The 18,566-nt window shown below is 43.2% G+C and overlaps 1 protein-coding gene across 1 annotated transcript in view; it reads left to right on the plus strand.

Moving 5' to 3' along the window:
* Window positions 1-2,503: 2,503 nt before the first annotated feature.
* The window catches only part of MB21D2 (Mab-21 domain containing 2), a 56,635-nt gene continuing 40,572 nt past the window's right edge, over window positions 2,504-18,566 (plus strand). Inside the window, exon 1 of the mRNA XM_051626894.1 lies at window positions 2,504-2,762. Coding sequence (XP_051482854.1) covers window positions 2,552-2,762 — 211 coding nt within the window. The 5' untranslated portion in view covers window positions 2,504-2,551. The remainder of the gene's footprint in view (window positions 2,763-18,566) is intronic.

Here is an 18,566-nt window from a genome sequence, read left to right on the forward strand (position 1 = left end):
ATTTCTGAAGCACTTTATATTTCCAATAGGTTTCTAGCGAATTTAGGCAATCAAAGCTAGTTATGAAGCTGCTACTGAAGGGGACTTAAACATTTTAAGTGAAGAGAGGGAAAAATGATAATGTAAGTCTGTGATCCATGTGGGTGGAGTCAGTGTGACCATTTGAAGACCCCTTAAAGACCGGATCTTAGACAAAATGCTCATGCAGAAAGTACTGGGAGTCCCAGTGTTGAAATATGATGCAGAAAATAAGATATCGTTGGGAAAGAAACCTACCCAGTTCATGAAGCCTCTGGAGAGCATCAGCTTGGAAAAGATGAAGCAAGAGGGTTGGGAATGAAAAGTGAAGCTGATATTAAAAAGTCCAGCTACTTTGCCAAGTGGTGCCAGCGATGTACATATCATAGCTGCTAGCAGTTTGTACCATGCAAAAGTGAAACAAGGATACCCACCCACACAGCTGGAAATGGCTATGGCAGGCACACAGATGTTCAGAGATGGACAAGGCAAAACAGAAGGTGGTGAAGTGATTCGAGGTTCAGGAGCTGCCATCACTTCTGTGGAAACGGTGTTATCACAAGAGGGAGCTCTCCGCCTGGATGAGGTTGTCACCCCAGACAAATGCTGCGGACAAACAGCAACAAGGAGCTCAGACCTCGAGAAGGACAGAAGGCAGGAGTCCTGAGTTATCACACGGGCAATGACCACAGCAGGCATGGGAGGGCATGGGCCAAATCGAGTTAGCAGAAGTAATCCTGCAGGGCAGGCCACCATCACTGAACACCGCTTACTGATCTTCTGCAAGTCAGATCCTGCGTTATGTTAATGCCGTCAGTTAATTGGTTTTATTTGCAGGCTTTGCTGGGGAAGGAGATGAAAGAAAGGAGCTTGGTCAAAGTCAAACATGGTGCCGGTCAGAGGTTAATGTGACAATGCAGCTGATCACCAAGGCTGAGGCAGCGAATGAAGTCGATGTGTGTCGGCTGTGAGCAGTACCTGAACACAACAGGGCCTGTGTACCCAGCAGAGGGCATGTGCATGCACACACACCCACTCCGGTCTTTACCTTTGGGACATCATTTCTTAGATAATGAGCATATCAGTGCCCTCAGAAGCTGTGCAAGTAGATACAGGACAAAGCAGAGGCATCAACTATTCTCCTTTGAGCAGGCTGTGGTTTCTGTTACAGGGTCCAAACCTACCCTTGGTTTTCATTTTTTTTTCAGATGAGGTCCCACTGCAAGGTGCTGAACTCCTATTTCTGATCAAGATTAGGAGTCCAGAGGAACCGAGCCACATCCCTGAGCTCAGATCTAAATACTAGCATCTGTGTTTACTATGCATCAGGGAAACCAGCCTGCAGCCTCTTCACACTGAGTTTAGTTTCACCTTCCTGTTTCTTCTCTGAATACCTCATGCCTAATTTTGGTAGACACATTTTACAGTAGCCTGGGACTGAGCTGAAAGCTTTGTTTCCTGCCAAGAATCTTGAGAGGATAATACATATCCAGGTGGTTTGCATCAGTGCCTTAGCATCTGAAGTGCCCTGTAGAAGGCTAACAATGTATTTGAATGCTTCCTGGGCAGGAAGACAGACAATTCTTCCAGTGGATGAACTAAGGTAAATAAAGCATCATGCTAGATATGTTCAATGATGGGACAAGGCACAGAAGATCAGGATGAAGGGAGAAAAGTTGGAAGGCGTTACGAGTATATAGAGAAGAAAAGCATGTAGTCTTAATGATGGGGGAGTGGATGGAGATCAGAGGTCTGGGCTCCTTGCCACAGGCTGCTTGACCTCAGGCAGGTCTCCATCCCATTTCCCCTCTTACTCTGTCTATGCAGCTCCCAGTTGCTTCTAGGTAGGTCTGCTCTCAAGTGTGGCAGCGAGGATACTTTATCTTGGTCATTGCTTCTGAGACTTACGATAGAATTACTTCATATATATATATCTGTATCTACACAAAACAATGTTCAGGATGCTTTATAGAGCAAGAAAGGAACAAACGCAGAATGCCTCGGTAACATGTGGGAGGAGCAGAGTTTGCAGCCGGTTATTAACCCACTTGCAGGCAAGGCTTTTACCGAAGTTTAAAATTAAATTTAAAAAAAAAAAAAGGAAAAAAAGGAATTTTTTCCTGGGCCAGAGGTCTGGCTCCAGCCCCAGCACCCGCCCGCCGTGACGCCGGCACAGGAGCAAACCCCCCCGCGGCCCCCGCTCCGCTCCGGCCCGGCCCCCCCAGCGCGGCGCGGGCGGGCGGCTCCGCGGTGCCGCGGGCGGGGGCTCAGCGGGGCGGGCGGGGGCTCGGCCGGGGCGGGGGCTCAGCAGCCGCGGCCGCTTGTTGATCGCGGCGGCCGGAGCCGCTCCGAGCCTCCCGGGCCGCGCTCCGCTCCGCGCCCAGCCCCGCGCCCGGGCTTGCCGCTGCGCTGCGGCGCCGCTTGCATTCTCCCATTGCAACGCTGCAAAGCCCTCCTTTCTTCCCCCCTCGCCCTTTCTTTCCCCCCCCTCGCCTTTTTTTTTATTATTTTTTTTTTTTCTTCTCCTCCTTGCATGAAGATGGCGGCGCCTCTCGCCAGCAAGGCAGGGGCCGCCGGCACCACCAGCAAGCCTCCCTTCCCGGAGCTGGATTTCCGATCGGGAGCCAGGGTGGAGGAACTGAATAAACTCATCCAGGAATTCACCAAACACGACCAGCGCGAGTACGACGACCAGCGAGCCCTAGAGATCCACACGGCGAAGGACTTCATCTTCTCCATGCTGGGTAGGGCAGGGACCGTGCGGGGCGGGGGCACCGGCGATGCCGGCCGGGGACCCCGGGGCAGGGCTCCCCGCTGGGGCGGCACCAGACGAGCCGGGGCTGGGGGTCCTCGGCCGCAAGGCAGGGCTCACCCCCAGGAAACTGTTTTTTCCTATCCTATCTACCTGGCCTTTAGCAGCGGGGTATTTATAAGCAGAGAGCACGGACGCAGAGTGGCTGGTGCCGGAGAAACACGCCGAGCCAGCAGGGCTGGAAGCGAGCCCGAGCCTTTATTGTTTTTTCCCCCCAACTATAACGGCTGTAGGAAACACAGATATTTTCTTCTGAACCGCTAATTTTGGTTATTAGACTGGCTGGTACTTGTACAGGAGCATCCTCTGAGCTGCGTTTCTTGCTTAGGTTGCAAAACTTGATGCGAGTGGAGCAAGTCAGGTTGTGGCAGGGTCTTCATCTGCCTGAAACTTTGAATCGCAGGCAGGGATCCTTAAACCAGGGTGAAACATGTGTTGTCCCTTGCAGAAATCACCTGGGCTCTGGCATGACTAAGAGTTCTTAAGATTACCAGCGAAATGACTAACAGTTCTGATTCTCTAGGTAGTCAGTTCCTGATAAATATTTACCTTGTTTTGACTAAGAAATCACTCACAGGAATGAGAGACTTCGGGATATGAAAGGATGCTCTTTAACATGCAGGTCGGACTTCGAAATCAGTCATCCAGGTTGGAATAAATATCTCATACATTTTTGCATATAAAATAAGGACATGAATAAACAGCAGGTGTGACCAGTGAATGGTTCTGCATAGCTTGGAGGTGCACATGCACCTTCAAAGCATATTTGGCACTAAGTGTGTGGTCTACATTTATACTGTGAATAACCTACATCACTCTACTCATTCAGAAGCACAGACCTATCCTACTGCAATAATAGTTATTTCTGTAGCAGGGGGTAATCACTGTAAGAGACCACTTCCTCCATAGCTCTGAATGTACCTACACTCACTAAATGAGAATCTACCTGTCTGTCTGGTTGTCTTGGAAGGTACCTGGATAAGTATAATTGCCTGCTGTGGGATTCACACAATTTTGAGTATCACTTTTCCACCAAGGGTTGGACAGGATATAGTGACTAAATTTAGCCTGAGAATAGGGACAACAAGTTGAGAAGTCAGTAGCATGTATATTTATAGTTGCTTTTATAAATATTTTCCCTTCCTGTTTAAAAAAAAAAACAACAACAAATGTGGTGAAGTCATGGTTGCATCAAAGAAGGATTTTTGTTGCTGAAAATCTGATCCTGTGGAAGTCACCTGCTATTATGTTCTGATACATATTTCAATCAGGGCTTTCAATAACTGGCTGAGATCGCAGGGCTGGATAGGATGAAGCAAAGAAGAGTGGAAAGAAAACAGCCAGAGCAGCAGTTCTGGGCATGTGGTGAGCAAGTAGAGAAAGCTTTATGTGATCCTGTTTAGGCATAACTAGTCTTCGCAGGGGACAGGGACTATGTAATTTCTTCCTGCCTCATGCAGGAGAAGGCAGTAGAAGAAAGAACAGGCTGGAGCGTGCCTTGTATTTCTGCAAATGCCTTGCTGTTCAGTGAAACAGGGAGCCTCAGGCTGTTTAGAAATAAGGTAAATGATTGTGGCTGTCTTTGTTAATATGATGGCTGGGTGATGAGTGTTCTTCCGTTTGAGATGTATAGACTAACTGGGGTTTAAACTAAAGCTATATTTCTGTTTAAGTTGTGCCTGGCAATTTTCAATGAGACTTGTTTCTGAAAAAAAAAAAAAGAGACTTAAGGACCAAGCCCAGGACAGAAACGGAGATGAGGTGTTTCATTAGTCTTCATTAGATCCAGAAGTTGTGTTTCTGTATCAAACCCTTCCTAGAAAGAGAGGCTTTTAAATGTAAAAGGATTTAACTTATTAATAAATAGCTCTTTCCCCTGTGCCTGATTCCTCCCATATGTACTGCTCTTATCTCATCGGGTGATGATAGGAAAATTAAACGTAGCTTTCCTGATTTAATTACATTGGTGTGTAATTGGTGGATAAATGATAGGCGAGGAGACTGTGTGGATTCTTAGACGTTTGTACTCTACAAGGCTTGCCCTCTAGGTCAGATCTTTTCTTTCTATTTATATTAACTCTTTTTTTTTTTTTTTTTTCTTCTTTCTTTTCTTCCTTGTGCTGTCATGCCCTGGCTATTAGCAACTAAGCTCTGGAAGATCTCAGGAGTTAGACTACGATAAAATTAGAGAGAGATACTACTTGTTGTGCCCTTCTCCAAAATCTTGTGCCCCAGGCATTAGAACAGGACTGTAAATGACCTCCTTGTCTGGTGGGGGAGATGAGCATTTTCTAAGTGTGGGCAATTCCTTGGTATCCCATTCACAGTTACCAAAACCATATGGTCTTGCCAACACCCTGCACTGAAACAACAGGTGTCTTCTGCTGCCTTTGCTGCCCTGTACTCACACCGAGCTGTGCCTGCTCCTTACTTGTCTCTTTGACCCAGGTATGACTGAGTCTCAAAGGAGCAGAGGACTGTATTAATCAAGAAAATGAATGGAAAAAAAAAGAGTCTTGTGTTGTGGGCAGTGGGCTGGTGGGGGGTGACTGAGAGACCAAGTCTCTGCCTGCCAGTCATGAAAGGAGGTAATTAATTACTCTCCCTGTGACTCTTAGGTTTTTTTGTGCTTAAAGAGTAATGAAGGAGTATTTTCATTGAATTATGATATTTTTATTTTTAAAGCATTAACTGCTATTGTGATGAGAGCTGCATAGCACTCATATTACAAAACCTTTTAGGGGTCCCTAGCCTAGAGAGTATTGTTTCTGCAGTACAAGTACTTCCACGAAACTTCTTCAATAAACACTACCTGTCTCTTTCTGTTCAGCATCTAAATAAGAAAGTGTTGTAATGCACAGATGTGCTGGGCTTAAAAGAAGCCCTACATTATGCTCTTGGGAACTAGAGCATTGCATAATAAATAGCTCCTTGAAATTTCTAGTGCTATTGCTGCCTCAAACCGGATCATGTTATTAGGCATACTGACTCTTGTGTTTTACTTCTTCACAAGAGGAGGACAAAAGAAGAGAGCAAGGAAATATGAATAAATACAGACAATACAGGGCACACACTGAAGTTCAGTTGTCTAGAGCAGTTTTCAAGCTCTTCAGGTTGGTATTTTGTTCTCCTTTAACAAGATTTCTTTTTCTCTATAAAGTTGGAAGAGGGATGCACAGGGCATTTCATGTCATTCTCTTTCCTCTCATTGCTCTCTCCCCCCCAGATCAGGGGAAGTACTGATTTAAATTCGTGCTTGTATGGCCTCTTTTTTTTTTTAAAGCTTTTAGTGTATCTTTTTGTCACTTCAGTGGTTGTGTCTCACTTCTGCAGGAGAGGACTGGAGCTGCCCAGCAGGACAGTCCACACTTTGAGGATTTTCAGCCAGCTGCAACTTAGAGCTGTTGACAAGACCTGTACAAATCTTGTGTCAGCACCTGATACAGGAGAGGTGGTGAACCTATTCTGAGAGCATTTCCCTTTTTCTAGTGTCTGCCCAGTGCTGAGTTGAATCTACTAACAAGTGTTTGTGATAGAGGCAGACCTCATAGTGGAGGCAGAGCTGGCATCAGCAAAAGATTTTTTGCTGCCGATACCAGCTTCCCCAATGGAGTGAATTACCCTGCTGGCTCCTGCATCTGTAGCAAGGCTTCCAGCTGTTTCTTGGGTTCACAGGGCCCGTAAAACACATGCAGTGGAGGTGCAGACTGCTGTGCTGAGAACACAGGTGTCCTGACAACAGCTTATTTTTATTAGCATCTTCTACAAGAGGAGCATTTCACCGTTCTCCCTTTACCTGAGGTCCATATAGCAGAACAACATTGGTAGCGTGACTTTTGTGTGGGTTTGTGCAGCATTTTTTCTCCCTTTCCCTACCTGGTATAACTTGCTGATGAAACCCTCTGTTGTTGATTAGATTTCTGTCATTGTTGGAAGTGTCACCTGTTTGTCTATGGTACATCACAGAAATTATCTGGTTTCTGTTGTGGTGTCGAGCTGATGAAACAGCAACAGGATTGGAGTGATCTCTCTAGGGTTAAGTCTTTTGTGTGTGTGTGTCTTTTCTCAAGAGAAGCCAATCATGATAGGAGCACACTGTACTCTGAGGCCTATGTTAATAAAGGCTCCCTGCTGGCATCCCTGTGCTGCTGAATACATAATGCACAGCTGTTAAAAACAACCTTACTGTATTGCAGATTTCATTTCTGGCTTCTGTTTGGTCTCCTCTCCCTGCAGGCCGGGTCTCCTCTCACTGCAGGCTGAATGTTTCTCTACTTGCATTTGAAGTATTGGGGATTTTGTGTTGTGATTTTTTTCTTCAGGGACAGGGTGCTATGCTGATAAAGTAACCTAGCGAGTCATCAGTACCTTCCATTTGGTTATAGATACCAAAGTCAACCAATTAACAACTTACTGGGGATTCATTACGAGTAACTTAAATACTTAAATGCTTAAATAAAGATCAGTAGCCTCCTCTGTCTCTGTTCAAAGGTATTGCTGCTCCCTGTACTTGTGCAGTGAAAGTAGATTGAAAATCTTTCTCTAGCTTTGTTTTGAAATGCTGAACTACTGTTTAGAAACATTAGGCTGTAATGCAAAGTATTTAGTGTAATAGCTAGGAACATGTCCTAAGGGCACAAATTCTTGTGGCAGGCTTGTCAGGCTGCCCACCGCCTGTTCCGTCCGTCTGTGGAAATATTTGTAAAAGATTTGGGTGAATACTTGCCAAGCCAAATTACGCAATTATGTTTTAATGGCAATTTTATAATTATAGTGGAGGATGGTAACCAGGATATGTGAATTGTTGGGGTTTTGACTTTTCCTTTTTTCTTCCACATGGCTTTGCATGAATGCTAAAACATTTGAAGCAATCCTAGTCAGAAACCAGTTGTTCAACTTTCTTTTAGGCAGCTGGCTATTTTTGTAGGTGAAGCTAAATTAAAGGCAAATACAACTTTGCTCAGGAAGGCTGGAGGACATGTTTTTATTACAGCTTTGGTGAGTTATAAGAGGAATGTGTACTTGGAGACCCAGAGCAGCCTATGGGCAGAGTCCAGGCTAGAGGAGACTCAGGATATAGTAGACCTGCCTGGACTTCTCAAAGAGAGTCTCCAAGTTGTGCAAGTCTGTTGGATAGTGTCTTTTTAATTTTTATTTGACACATGCCAGGTTCTTGCTGGCTTTAACCATCTCCTGTACAGCTAAAACTTTTGCATCTTTTCTGGGACCTTGACAAGTATGCTCTTGTTCCTATGCATGCCCCAGTCCTTTTGCTGCAAAGATTATTTTCCTACCACTAAGTTCATTACCTATGGCTGGGTGGTGCTAGTGTATGAAACTGACTTGTGAAGCAAGAGCTGTACCTCATATTCAATTAAAAGAGAGGCTTAAGGATTGAATGCATTATGTAGGGTGACTTACCTCCTGAGCCAGGTTTTCTCTTAGCAGCTTACAGTTGGGATAGGGTAAGTTCCATATACTAAAAATTTCTCCATTAATTTTGTCCATTGTTCTCTTTCCTTGCTGTCCTCTGAAAAAGGAGATAAAATTCCCTGAGAGTAACAGTCCATTTATCTGCACAACATGATCTATTATATTTAGACATCCTTTAGTTTGCCTGTCTTTAGGGTATGAAACAAACAGTTGAGTAGATAGAATTCTGGGGAAACAAAGAAGGGTGTATGCCTGGCTTTTCCCCTTGGAAAAGCAGAGAACCTATCATGGGAGCTAAAACCAAAGGCAGCTTTGGATGTTTTACTCCCAGAATGTCCTTTCTGGAAAGGAGGAGTGTGCCTGCATGGGAGCAATTGTGAAGGAGATTAAAAATGACCATTAGATGGATGGCTCAAGTATTTTGGCCAAATCTTGTGATCACTAGTAATATGATGTGAGTTCAGGAGACTGAACTTTAGCTTGCTGGAATTTACAACCATACTTCATAGGTTCCTCATCCTAACTATAGATTTTATATCCAGTGAAGGTTTGTGACTTCTGTTAACACAAACCTGTCTTACTGTCTGACGAACAAAAATATGGGGGTTGGCTTCTTTCTTTCCTAAGGCAACTGGAAGGCAGCTTATGAGACATTCAGAATAAAGCTTGCAACAGATGATGTTCCAATTGACAGATTCTGCTATGGATTTTACTCTCTTTAATAAAAAGAACTCCACTGGTTACTTTCACTTCTACAATTCTGTTGCATTCCCTTTTACTGCAAGTAGCAGTTGTCCTGGGCTGAGTGAATTAATCTGTGCCTTAGTACTTCAGTCAACCTGACAGATCCTTGAATCATGTACTTCTGCATTAGATAAACTTTCTGTAGTTCTTTCAAAGCACCATTTGGGTGACTTTCTGATTTTAAGGGAATCAACATGTGCTGTAGCTTTCAGTTTGAGGAAGATAGATTCCCTTCTCCCCAGCATATTTGACTTCTGAGCTTTTAAAAAACATTTGATACTAAGGAAGTCACAACAATCCTATTAATGAATTATATTTCACCTGTCAGGCACTATGATTTTAATCTAGTTTAAAGTATTTAATTAGAAGATTGTTAATGCATTTTGTTATGAGCATGCTGGTGTCGAAAGCACGATTTCCATGACACTGAGTGGGGGTGATTAATTACTTTAAGGTTCATAGTATCTGTGTCTTTCAAACTGCAGTGTTAGCTACTTCCACTCATATTTAGGGCTGTGGGCAGAAGTTTGCACAGCACTGGGTGGCTTCAGCTTGTAGAACAAGAGGTGGGTGGCATCCATTTCAGCCTAAGAAAATCACTCTGTGGGTGAAACATTGAGTTAGGACACCCTAGACCTGTGTTCCATCCTGAACTACTCTCAAATTTATACAGACCTGGGCAAGTTTCTGAATATAATGATATATTGTGGGACCTCAGTACTACTTCCTTGTCTCCTGTGCTTCAGCAATCTGTAAAGGGTGGAGTGGTGCCAGAATAGTGGGACATGGTGATGGTGCTGTTCTTCATTATAGGATGCAGCCCTCTGAGACTGAAGCTGAAAAAGGAAGTCTGTTTTTGAGACTTTAGCCTCAGAAAGCATTTAAGTTGTGAAAGCAAATAGTCCATCTGACATTGAGTGTTGATCTAGTGGCATTGAGATCAAGCACAGGTCAGCCTCTGAGAGAGGGATTACAACCTGACCCAGTTAGGCAATTCTGGCAAGTATTGTTATTTTATACTGAAGGGATCCTAAAGCAAAATTGTGACAAATTAGTTCAAAGATGACATCCTGGCCACAGTCTGCATGCTGATGTAATTCAGTAGTCAGGCAGTGCCAAGCAGTAGAAGGCAGTATTTTGGGACAGAAAGCAAGGGAAAAATACAAGACATGGCCAAAGCTAGAAATCCTGCTGGGATAACCATAAAGGATTGACAGAGAGTCATTATTTATTTGTTTGTTTGTTTATTCAATTTTTAATCTAATTACACTTTTCCCAGGTCATGATTTAGATAAAAAGTGGGGAGTTGTGTGGAGGATGGAGTGAGAGTTCACAGAAGATTTGGTCCAGACCGCTGAGCAGCTGGGGAATATTTGCAGATGCATCAAGAAAGAACAAAGTCAGTTCTTGCTCTATTGTGTATTCTGTTAGACCACGTGCTTTTTCTGTTCTAAAATGCTTAACTCTCTTATTCCTGTTGTAGAAACTTTTGACACCTCTCTTTAAGGAAGGATGTTTTTATTCAGTGGTGCATATATTACCTTGTTCAGAAAATCAGGTGCTGAGGTTGTGAGGAAGGAGTTGTATTAAACAGCTATCAAAAATGCTAAGACAAACACAGCAATTAGCTTCTGTGCTTTTCCCTTCAGCACTTCTACTTTTTGCATTTTAATGGACTTCTTGAAGAGCTTGGTGATGATTTGAGTGACTCCTGTTGGAAGTAAATCCTGTGCTAATAGCTCTGGCTGGGCCTGATCCACAGGCAGATGCTTGGAGATATTTCATGTTTGTTTTGTACCTCACTATAATTAATGTATAACTTAGTGGTAGAACAGCAGGAAAGCTGCGTTTGCTGACACTTCATGATATAATGATTTAATCCTTTGTGACACATTCCTGCTGAGTGTCAAAGCTGATAACTCTAATCTCTGTCCTTAGCTCAGTGCGACAGGAATCTGTTTTAGAGGGCATTTTGTAGGAACTTCCAAGCTCTTGTAGGTACTTTGTGACCTATTCATGCAAACTTTTTTTGTACATTACCACTTATGAATATGGTTGTACAGCATTGCCTGGTGCACTGGGGGATCTGGAGTTGAGTGCAAAGGAGCTAACTGGCTGCATTGAAATGAAATAAGGCTTGTCCTGGGAGCAGGGGGGAAATGCCCTAATCTCCTTCTAAATACACTTCTTCCTTGCCAAAATTAAAAGCTGTGTGGTGCCTGAACCCACTGCTCTTTGTTTTATATGTGAGTCTGAAGCCTGGGTACAGCTGTTCTCCAGTGGTTATTCCTGGTGATACAACTGGCAGAGGTTTTCTTCTTTTCCAGCATAGACAGCAAATTGCTGTTTAAAATAAACTTTTGGTTGAATGGTATTCATAAAACAATTTGCAGCTCTGCAAATAGAGGAGGGAATGTCACTGTAACAACACTACAGGGGCTCTGTTGCCTTCTGTCTCTGAAATCTGCCCTTTGAAAGTTGCATACAGTGTGCTGAATGGCAGATCAGGTATTGATATTGGCCCCTTGGTATTAGGCCCTTAAAGACTGAATTGCTGAAATGTCTGTATTTCATAGACAGTAGGGCAACCATGTCCTAAGCAATCAGTAACTTGAGAAAAAGAAGAGGAATGCAAGTCTTTCTGCAAGTGTAGCATGTCTCTGAACAAGCTACACAGTCTGAATTAAATGTCTGCCCTGTTGGTTTTTTTCTAATCTGCAAGTTGTAATGCATATATAAGTGCAATATTAAAAAAAAACAAACCAAACCAAAAAGCTATTACAATTTGACTGATCCTTAATCAGAGACTTGTTTTATGTGCTAAGTTGTTTGTAAAAGCTTGACCGTGTACCTCCAGTTTTTCCTAATATCCTGTGAATTTTATGAATGTGCAAAGCATGCAGTTGAGGCAGCAATGTTATACTGGAAATAACCACTTTGGCACTGGCTTGTAATATCAAAGAATGACTGTGTGCAGTTGTTTTAATTATCTCAGAGAGGAATTCATATGTGCTATGTAAGCACTTAACAAAACTATTTGCACATTATCAGATCTGGAGAGTTAAGTTACAGTTAATCTGGAAAATCAAAGTTAAAAAAAGTGATTTTGATCTTCTTAAATGTAAATTCTCATTCTGGAAACACAGGGCTCTAATGACTTACTTCAAAAACTGCACAATCCCTTTCACTTCTTCACCCAGGCTGCAGACAAGAGGTTTAGAATCATCGTTTTATCTCAGCTGCTTCTTAACAAAGAAGGTGAAGAAATCGGTGTCTAAATAATCTGCTCTTATGCTGAGACCAGTCTTGTAAGACTTGGCTCATGTATATCAGTGACTCTATTGTGCTAGTTTTTATCATTCTGAGCTCTCAACTGTTTAACCCATTGAAACATATATGTGCCTCTATTTTATTCCATATTCTGTCTTAACTTTGCCCCAAACAAATAAGTTAAAAATATTTGCTGTTCAAGAGTGGTGATGACAGTGCCCTGGATGGCAGGACAGTGCTGTTTAGAAGTGATATAACCTAGGTCTGCAAGTTGAGGTCTCATCCACTCCTGGCAGAGCTGTTCCACCGCCACAGCCTTCACTGAGCTGAGGCCAGCCCTGCTCAGTGCAGATTGTGAGAGTCCTATGGAAGAGATTCCTGTCTGAGGGAGACAGGAGTTGGGGAGACAAATGAACAAAATCCCCAGCCCCACAGCATGTTGATAGACCTCCTGTTGTTCTTAATTCACATCTGTAAATGGCACTAGTTTCCGCTGTTGTGCACCAAGACAATAACGAATAACAATCTTTAGTGTTTATATGCCACTTCACAATTTTCAGAGTGTTCAACACACATTAACTAATTCAGCTGAGATGCAAATATTCTGTGAGCAAAGCTACCCTTCTTGCTGCCCAGGGAAACCTTTCATTACAGCTGGGACAAGCCTTTTCTTTTTCCCCTTAACTGGAGCCTTTGGCAGGAATGTTCTATATGGGGACAGTGTTTTTCTTAAGTATTTCAGCCTTTGCATGTACCCCATTTTGCATGGAAATTGGATTCCTCCTTTGTCATCTGTGGTACTAGTAAGGAAATTATGCTGGAAACTTGCCTGTATGTTCTGTCCCATGAATATCATAGAACCATTAAGGTTGGAAAAGACCTCTAAGATCATCAAGTCCAAATATATGCAGACCCACAGTTAACAGATTTGTAGTTTCAGAAGCTATTGCATTAGTGAAGATGTCGATGCATTAAGTGCATCTTTCTGTGCTTGCATAAGGTCTTGAGGGAGCACCATCTCCAGTGGACCTCAAGGCTCAGGAGGGAAATAAACATCTGTCAGTTCTTACTATGCTGGATCATCAGACTGTGTGCTGAAGAGAATAAAGGATGCTTGGTGGATTGCTTTGGTCCATGTTTCACTAGATCCAGCACCTACTAGAGCACCAATCTGTATTTTCAGGCAGGAGAAAGACCAACAGGAGGCCTATTGCCAGGTAAGAGATGTGTTTTGAGGGCCATTAAAGAGGTTATGTCCTGTTGTTCATTATCCTGAATCTCAAACATGAATACACGTGCTGGCATGAACCTAATTTGTCTGGCATTGGAGTCACTTTCTGCCTTGGCATTTTGTGTATGTGTGTAGAGGTGGTAAGAGAAAGTTTGATGCATCTCTGACTGTGTCTTTGACCTGAGCAGGATTGGTTCTACTTTTCATTTGTGTGAATAGCATCTCTTTTTAGTATTCCATTAAGGTGACCAGAAGATAAGCATCTCTTTGTATCAGGTCACATGACCTAGGTTTGGTGGTTTAATCCTTGGAAATAACTATTTGGTAGTCTAGTCTTTGTGAACTGATGCTGTAGAAGTGTCCATGTGGTTTGTAGTTATAACCTGCTTTCTAATTGGTGAGGTTTAGTTATAACAAGGTGGTGGCACTTCTGGATTGCCTCTTTGTCTAATCTTTGTGTAACTCATTTTTAGAAATGGTGACTGCAGGTTTGAACTGAAACTGATTCTGAAGGAATAGCATAGATTATAATTTTCATATGAATGGTTGTATGAGCACCGTTAGCCTCTTAGTGACCTAATTACACAGAGAGGTAGCAGCACATTTTGAGATCAAAATTCTCATCTTGCTACAGCTTTCCCTTCAGCTAACTGAGCATGGGAAAAGAGCAGCATGTTTCTTGCAGGTGATGGTTTCTCTTTCAGTGGGCTTGATATCCTCATTTTCTGTTTGAAGTTAATGTGTAGATTGCTAGGTGGTGTCACTCAATGTGATTGACTGAGCTGCTGTTGTGTGTGAAGATGTCTCCAAGACAACTAATTTCCTGGTCAAACAGCACATTGGCTTCTGCCATATGACATTTTAAGTGAGCTGGTCAGCTGAAGGAGCAAGATATTTTAACAGTTTATTATTAGCACTGTATCTGCCAAATGCAGCTCAGAGTTGAAGGCAGAAAATGTTCCTAAAACCCACTGCAAATTAATAGCTTAAAAAAAGGGTTGTGTGATTTGACTAGCAAACTGATTTGTCAGAGAACTTCTACAAAATATTAGGAATTAAATCCCTGCCTTTACTGCTCATTTTCTCCAATTACTGTATGTGTTCCTATGCTGGAAGTGTAGGGAATTCAGGGTCCTTCTTTCACTCTTATGTTTTTTGTGTATTTTGTGGCTGACTTCCCTGCTACATTTCAGCTCTGCTTTTTTAGTGTTAGTGTGCCATATTTTTTCTAAAATATGTCCCAAAAAATTAGACGTTTGTTTCCATTTATTTTCATTCCTAAAACTCAGAAATAAGACTCCTTCCTGTTTTGAAGCTGGGGTAAAGTACATATGAAACATTGGATTTTCCCCATGTTTTGTCCCTTCTTCCCAGTCCCCTTTGTCTCCAGAGGAGCAGGGTTAATGGACAGGTGTAGAGCACTTTCATTACTGTATTTCCAATTTTTTGCTTTCCCTTCTAAAATACTCATAAGCTCATCCTGTTTCAAGGGACTTAATCCAAACCAAAATCAAAAATACCCACATTTTTTCCTGCCTTCCTTGCAAGGCTTGGCTGTACTGCCTAGCTGAACAAACCCCACCTTTGTCTTTGCTTTGGAATAAGAAACAAGCAGGCTTGTTGATTCCTGCTGCATTAACACTATCCTCCTCCCTCACACTGATGCCTTGGTTATCAGGGGGGTAGGAGGGAAGCTGCTTACTGCTGTTTTCATGAGACCTTCCAGGAGGCTGCTGCTGTGTGGATCTCCTGCACTCCATTCCCAGAGACCCTGCAAGCGCTTTCTCAGACTGTAACACCTGGAGGAACACAAGCAAAAACTGCTTTGTACAATAGTGGGTGGAGAGAGGACACTGAGGGTTCTACACTGAAAACACTTGAAGATTTTTCAAATGAAAGCCCAAGAGAAGCAAGGGGCCATATCCATGCCCTGACCTCCGTCTGGTGGCACCTCTGAACCTGAACTTGCAGCTAATAACCCCTGAGCCACTAAGCCGCCTTCTCTGAGCACGCCTGCATGTGCTGGGGAATTTTAGGAATGCAGTGTGGGGATGTTGTTACTCACCCACTGTTCAACCAAGAGCTGTAGAAGCTGCAACTTGGTATTGCCACGATAAAGCCCCATTGTGGTTGTTTGCAGCATTCTTTAGTTAAAGATTTATTTTCCTGAGTAAGCTTCCATTGGAAAGGCAGGAGCCAAAATCGAAGTCCAAAGAGAGGACTCTTCCCTTCCCCGACACAACACACCCCTCTTCCTTCACCATCCCCTCTCCCAATCCCTTTGTCTTTAAGGCATTAAAACTTTAGTGACTGTGGTGTCAAAGAGGCTGTGGTTCCTGATGTGTTGCCCCAAATGACAGAGGCAATTGATCTAAAGAGATAATAGGAGAAAGTCTGTGGGAGGACAGAACTGGCGTCACTGATGCAAACGTCTCTCTTTTGATGTCCCCTCCATGATAAAGCAACCCCATCTTTAGCCTTCAGCTACTTGAATTGTTCTTGTTGGAGGGTGTGGGAGGTCTACTGTTGACATATATGGGATGAGGATAGGAACTAAACTGGTCATGCAGGCCTCGCTGCCTGATTGGCTTTGTCCACAGCTCTGTGTCATGTGTGTCTTCACTGTGTGTGTCTTACAAAGCAAGGCAGCCTGAGTCTGTGGTTTTGTTTTCCAGCAGGTATGACAGAAAGAGGTGAAGGAATGCCCTCCTTAGTCAGTCCCCGCCTCTGCTTCTGGTGGATAGATAAAAGTCCTTTTTTTTTTTTTTTTTTTTTTTTTTTTTTAAACCTGCTGGCAAAGGAAGGCAAAGCAACTCGTGTCCTCAGCATGTCAAAACAACCATGTGACCAGCTTTCGTGAAAGATCCCAACAGTGCATCTTGGACTCCCATCCAAACTCTGTCAGCATGGAGTTCCTGAATAAGCAGGCATTCAGTGTCCCACACCTGGTAACTAGGCAGTGATTCAAGCTACTTGACACGTGCAGTGTAAGAAGCAACCTGGACCCAAAACAAACCGGTGTGATTCTGGAGGAAAATATAAGGTTATTTTTAGGGTTATTTCTATTCTGGTCTGCACCAAGGAAGATAATGCTGCAGTTTTGCACTACAGTTCAGCATTGTTCTGCCTTCTTCTTTTTTTTATTATTCTATCTGTTTTAACTGGCAAATATTCATTGCTTGAGTGCCTCCTTTCCCAACCTTGTGTCTTCACATCTAGGTACTGGAGAAAGCTGTGGTTTGAGACAATCCAGGGCTTGTGTTCTCTAATAAACACACTTCAAATTGTTCCTGGTCCTCTTGCAGAAAATATATTTATGCCCTGCTGATGGCCTGGCTTGCAAGCTGAAAAAGTCTGGATTGGATTTATTATGCTCTGACCATTAAATTTAAACTGCTTTTAATGGTAAACGTTAAATCACTGCTGTCCCACTTCCAAGCTCTGTGCAAAATGTCTAAGTCCTTAGGAAGACATTTCCACTGCCAGCAGCTGGTGACAATGTTTGGTTTCTGAGAAGAACAACAAGTTACAGGGCTGTTCACAGGAGAAGTAAGTAGTAATTTGGTGAGACCTGCATGCTGGCCAGCATCCAGGCATCTGTCTGTCTCTAGAGAGCAGAGCCAGGCAGACCTGGTATGTCTGTGATGCGAAGGAGAGATGCTTGCATTGGGGTCTGGGTGCAGACACTCTGCTGGGACACAGTGATTGAGTGGCTCTGCTCTTGGTTTTGTTCCTCCCTGACTGAAGCACCTTTGAAGCAGCAAAAAAACCTGAAATTCAGTCTTTCAGCACTGAGCTGCTTACAGCAAGCTATTTTTTTTTTTTTACATGTTTAGTAAATACTGCTCTGTTCAGTGTTGTCTCTCAATGTGGCTTTGTCCCTTGCTGCTGGAAGCCTCTGTATAGATTTCCCTTGAGACTGGAGAAACATGGCCATGAATTCCTGAGACTCAGTGTGCAATGCAGGCTGCTGCCTTGAGGATGACATGAGATGTACACTCCTGCAGCTGAGGGTGTTGTCTGTCACCTTTCCTTGGAGAACACTAAAAGCACAAAACCAGAACCTAATGTTTCTCCAACCACTTAAAGTCTTAAAGCTCTTTTCAGATATATGCAAAGGCAGCTGTGGCAGGTGGGCAGATGACTGCCTTGCCAAGGAGAGGGAGATGCCTTCTTTTATGTTGCATGTGTTTGCAGGGGAGGCAGAAAGTCACCCAGGACTTCCAGTCTCATGCCTATGCATTTCATAGTGCTTCATCTTCCTCACAGGAGCTTAGCACATGACTTGGAATACTATTTAATGTTTTGCTTTCTTTATCCCAAAGCTGGACACCACACAAAATCGTCATGCAACACTAGGCTGGTCATAAATATTTGAGGTCAGCATATAAAAAAATTTTGGCTGCAAAATTTTACAGTACACTGCAACAGAGTTTTCCAGAACTTGTGCTTAACTGAAGCAGGCTATCCCCAGTCTGTAGCACTTTTTGTAGCAGTATTTGCAGAGATGGCAGCTAGAGGCCAAGCTCTGGACCAGAGTAGCCAGAAGGTTAACATCTTGTATTAGATAACTTTCCTCTTCTGGAAGATCTGTACTGTCTAACTCTGAGATTATTTCATCTTGCTTACAGGAGAAGAGGAAGGCAAGACTAGAGACTGGTAATATTGGATCAGGGGTTTAAGCAAAACCACTCTAGCAAGAGTGCTTTCCTCAAGTAGGTCTGCTTGTCTCAAGATAATTGGAGACTGACTTTTCTCTGCTTATTCTCACACCTGTGAAGTTTGAACATACCATTTTAAAGGCACTGCTATACGGCTTCTTCCCGTATTAGGAAGGAATACGTGGAATATGGACATCCCAGTGTGCATGCGTCTGTCTGTCTGGACCTGTCCCATCAATTAAACAGGAGCTGACGTCATATTTGAAGGTCAGCTGTTTTATAACCTAATATTACCTTTTTTTTTTTTTTTTTTTTTTTTTCCTCTGGGTTTATTATCTCCCTCCAATGTGCAGCTCAGCACCATCTGGTGCAGGCACACAAGGGAGAAAGATTAAAG

Source organism: Apus apus, chromosome 8 (genome assembly GCF_020740795.1).
Source record: "Apus apus isolate bApuApu2 chromosome 8, bApuApu2.pri.cur, whole genome shotgun sequence".
Lineage (NCBI taxonomy): Eukaryota > Metazoa > Chordata > Aves > Apodiformes > Apodidae > Apus > Apus apus.